This window comes from Impatiens glandulifera, chromosome 4 (assembly GCF_907164915.1).
Source record: "Impatiens glandulifera chromosome 4, dImpGla2.1, whole genome shotgun sequence".
Classification (NCBI taxonomy): domain Eukaryota; kingdom Viridiplantae; phylum Streptophyta; class Magnoliopsida; order Ericales; family Balsaminaceae; genus Impatiens; species Impatiens glandulifera.
This window is the reverse complement of record NC_061865.1, coordinates 44,348,178-44,352,441: the sequence shown is the minus strand read 5'-3', so window position 1 is coordinate 44,352,441 and position 4,264 is coordinate 44,348,178. Positions and strand designations below refer to the sequence as shown.

Below are 4,264 nucleotides of genomic sequence, written 5' to 3'. Positions count from 1 at the left end.
TCGCCATGTGTCATTATGGAAGATTCGACCATTGGTACCTGCTCCTTATTTAAAGATCCTCAAGGAAAACGGAAGAACCATTAACCAGACACAATTTGCTGAACACTGAAAAATACAAGAGATCTACTGAGTTTACAATCTTAAGAATTACTTTCTTGCTTTACTGTGTGTTTGCCAAGAGAGAGTTACAATCAAAGCATTGTTTTAGCTGAGTGATATACTTCATCATATTGTAAGTTGAACAGAGTATGTACTGTTCAACAGTGAGTTAATCGTGCGATTGTATTTGAGTCGAAAGTATAGTGAATCCTTCCGGTGGTTGAAAGAAGGGGTGACGTAGGAGAGTTTGCTCCGAACATCCATAAATAAACTACTGTGTCTTTTCATTCTATTATCTTCTCATTCTTAGTTCTTAGCTTCAAATCTGAGCAAACGTTTCTGCACTTGAATCGTTCAAGAGTTTGTAAGGGTTTGTGCAGAATAGAAAGTGATTTAAATCCTTAACAGGATTTCTATCAAACCGTTTTTCTTAAGCCATCATCAATTGTCAGACCCCGTCTCTATTGGTGTTGTCGATCCTATCAAACTCTTTTTCATATTATGTAGTATCGTTGTGTGATTAAACAAGATTTTATGAAATGGAGATTTAAAAAAAGTTATATTTGGATAAAATTGTAATTTTCAAATTTAACTTTGATGGTTTACAAAAAATATAATAAAATGTTTTTTTTTCTTAAATGTTAAAATATGCCGGAATATTTTTTCTTTTTTTCAATCATGAACTGGAAATGATAAACTTTTTTTTCAATTAGACTTGCAGTCATTTTGACAAGATGAAAATTTTATTTATATTTTTATAATTTAAGAAGAATGATTTTGATATGAAAAAAATTACTTAAATTAAACATTGATAAAGAGTCTAATATAGTTTAGAGTTTTATGCTATGTTTCCACATTATTCCCTCTTTATTTAAGTTTGTATTTAGAGTATAGTTTGAAATTGATCAATAGATGAATTTCAACAACATTATTGATTTAAAAAAACCAGCATTTTAGTATTTTTGTTGCACAACATTTAAAGTAGAAACAAATATTAAATTCCAAAAGACATAAATAATGAGATAATTTCAAAATATTACAGAAAATTATAAATATTGTTTCATGTTGGTGGCATACCATCAACCCTTTTTTTTACTCCTAACTTTAATAAAAAATACTTAGTAGTCAACATAATCCATGTAAAATTTGATAAATAGCCCATACATTAAAGAAAGACCTTTGGAAAAGTGGAGGCACACAATCCATTTACATTTTTTAAGGTGGAATAAGTTTTTTCACCTGAACTCAATCTTATATTCACGTTTTGAAAGACAATGTTACTACAAGGGACATGGACACTACAGTCCGAAAATATGGTATGCTTAGTCGTCGACGATCCCTTCATGTTGATATACTTCACATTGCTCACTTTAACTGTTTTCATAGGTAAATTAGTAAAGTACTAATAATATGTATTTTTTTCTCTTATGTCCCTTTTGTAGTTAAAACTAAAACAAATACATGCATATCATTACCATAATTGACATAAATCTCAATATTTTAGCATTCACATATGTTACATAACAATAAATGCCAAAAAAGAGTAAATAAATAGATAAGTAAATTCAATATATACCTTATAAATATTATGAATGTTACATGCTGGTGCAAAAAAGTCACTAAAACATGAACAATTCAATTCTTTTTACTACTAACTACTACTCAATAAAAATATTTGGCAGTAATTAACATCCTATACCAATATTGTCCATGTTGGATTTTGGATTTGAGATTTGAGAAACTATTCATTCTTTCCAAGTTTGAAGACACTTGACCTAAAGTAAATGGACCTTCGGGGATGTGGAGAAGGATCGAAGATGGCATTATTCATGGTGGAGTAAGTTTTTTCACTGGAAATTGATTTGATATTTACATTTTTAAAAACAATGTTGGTGCAAGGGACATGAGTGCTGCAATCTAATAATATGGCATGTTTTGTAACCGATGTTCCTTGTAAGTTGATATAGATCACATTGCTCACTTTAACCGCTTTCATCTGTAAAAATAAAACTAAAAATTAGAGAGAGAAAAAAATAGAAATTGAATTAAAGAAATAAAGTGTTTAACAATTAACCTGTTCAGCACAATGGGTGGTATTGCAATAATGTTGATTAATAATGATAGAACTCTTTGTATTGTGAAGCAAAATATTCTCAAATGTTATATTTCTAGCATATCCATTCCCTCCCTAAATTACATTAAAAACAAATAATAATTAATAGTTAGAAAAATAAATAAATCAATTACCCTTCAATATTATTAATATTTATATATTACCGGCCATGTTTTTATCCTAGCTCCATTGGTTGTCCTAGTCAAAGTGCAGTTCTTTACAAGTATCCCTTCCACTTGGGCATAATCTCCACCCTTTCCAAGACTTCCAACACTAATAAATAAAAATATTATTATATTAAATAGACATTTTTACTAAAAGACATATCAAATATTAAAGTTTTAATTACCTTAAACCATGGCCTGGTCCACATTGAACTCCTTCTATGATAATATTTGAACACTTATTATTAATGGCAACACAATCATCTCCTATTGATAGACAAAATTTGAAGACTTACCCATTAATAAATGAGCAAAAATATATAACTACAATTAGCTAATTTAAATGAAAGGTATTATCGGTTCTGATGATGGAGTTCATGATATGGATATTATTTGAAGAAGATATATCGATTCCATCAGTGTTAGGACTATGCTCTGGAGCGATTATTTTTATTTCAGATATATTTTGACGTTGTTGCAATCATTTATGCTTATATGATTTCTCAGAGGGTTAATATGAGTCAATCCTTTAACTTCAAGATTGTTGCACTGACTAAACCTCATTGCCTATACAACGTAACAAATCATAAGAAAAACAAATAAAAAAGTTATTTTAATATAAATTATATGTTGAGATAGAATTATTCAAAGTTAAACTCCATCTCACCGTTGGTCGAGAACAACTTCCCACTCTTGGATACTGCAAAAAAAATAATTATAGAAATGAATAGTTAAACACTTTTTTTTTATTTAAATGTTGTTTTAAAGAATAAAAATGTCCTAAGAGTTTATCTTACTTTGTATTGAAATGAATGTTCAAAATTGTTATTGTGGATGTATCTGAGATTACTGCCTTGCCACCACGGTAGACCATTTGCATTAAGTTTTCCTTCTCCATAAACATTAAGACCATTAATTTGCGAGAACATTATCCATGTGTTCGATGCACATTCCGCCCATTTATTTATATCGTCTGGCGCTATTAGAGTTCCGTCGATCTGAATTTGAGTTGATTGAGATATGCAAGGGCCACTAAAAAGCAAAGATCTAATAAAGAAAGTCTTTTCAGTCGGCACCACCATAACAGCAGTGTCACTTGTACATGCACAAGTTGCTTTCCATGCTTGTAAAAATGCCTTTACAAATAAATACAAAATGTTTAGTCTAGCGTACGATAACTCGTCACCTTAACAATACTACATGTTTCAAATAAGTGAAATATTTTACCTTAGAATCATCGGTATTTCCATTGCCAACCGCACCATATTGTCTCACATCAAATGTAATAGCAAGACAAATATCTAGATAAAAAATGCAAAACAGAAAGAATAAACCGAGATGACTCTGCATGAAAGAAAACCAAAATAAAAACATGTTAATATATTTTTCTAAATAAAATAAAATTAAAACTAATTAGATTCAATAAGTTGATAGAAAAAGGTGTTCACCATTATCAATCAATTCTACTAGCCAAGACTTACAAAAACAAATCTTATTGAAACAAATTTAATGTGTCAAAACCCAATAATTGTTGCTGATTTTATAGTCTTTCTAAGTTCAATATTTTAGGAAAATGTATAAAGTTAAAAATATTTCATGTATATTTTTAAATTTCAAAACTTAAATTATTATTGTTTCATGAATTTTATCATGTTGGTTTGGTTGAACTTGACCATTTTGGTTGCCAAAATAGGAAGATTTGACTCCATTTAATTTCTTTGAAAATATTTTGAATTTCATGAATTTCAAAACTTAAATTATTATTGTTTCATGAATTTTATCATGTTGGTTTGGTTGAACTTGACCATTTTGGTTGCCAAAATAGGAAGATTTGACTCCATTTAATTTCTTTGAAAATATTTTGACCACATGTAGGGAGATTAAGAAT

The 4,264-nt window shown here is 29.1% G+C and overlaps 1 protein-coding gene across 1 annotated transcript; it reads right to left on the bottom strand.

Moving 5' to 3' along the window:
- Positions 1–2,826: 2,826 nt before the first annotated feature.
- LOC124935199 (probable polygalacturonase At3g15720) lies at positions 2,827–3,726 on the bottom strand. Its single transcript, XM_047475649.1, has 4 exons — positions 3,604–3,726; positions 3,174–3,512; positions 3,044–3,076; positions 2,827–2,943 (listed from the first exon to the last, which is right to left on the bottom strand). The coding sequence occupies exons 1-4, from the start codon at positions 3,724–3,726 to the stop codon at positions 2,827–2,829; spliced, it is 612 nt and encodes a 203-aa protein (XP_047331605.1).
- Between the last annotated feature and the right edge of the window lie 538 nt (positions 3,727–4,264).

Excerpts from the sequence above, each read along its gene's own strand:
- LOC124935199 (XM_047475649.1), bottom strand. The coding sequence starts at position 3,726 with ATGCAGAGTCATCTCGGTTTATTCTTTCTGTTTTGCATTTTTTATCTA. Across the intron at positions 3,513-3,603 it reads GAAATACCGATGATTCTAAG|GCATTTTTACAAGCATGGAA; the intron begins GTAAAATATTTC and ends TTATTTGTAAAG. Across the intron at positions 2,944-3,043 it reads GAAGTTGTTCTCGACCAACG|GCAATGAGGTTTAGTCAGTG; the intron begins GTGAGATGGAGT and ends TACGTTGTATAG.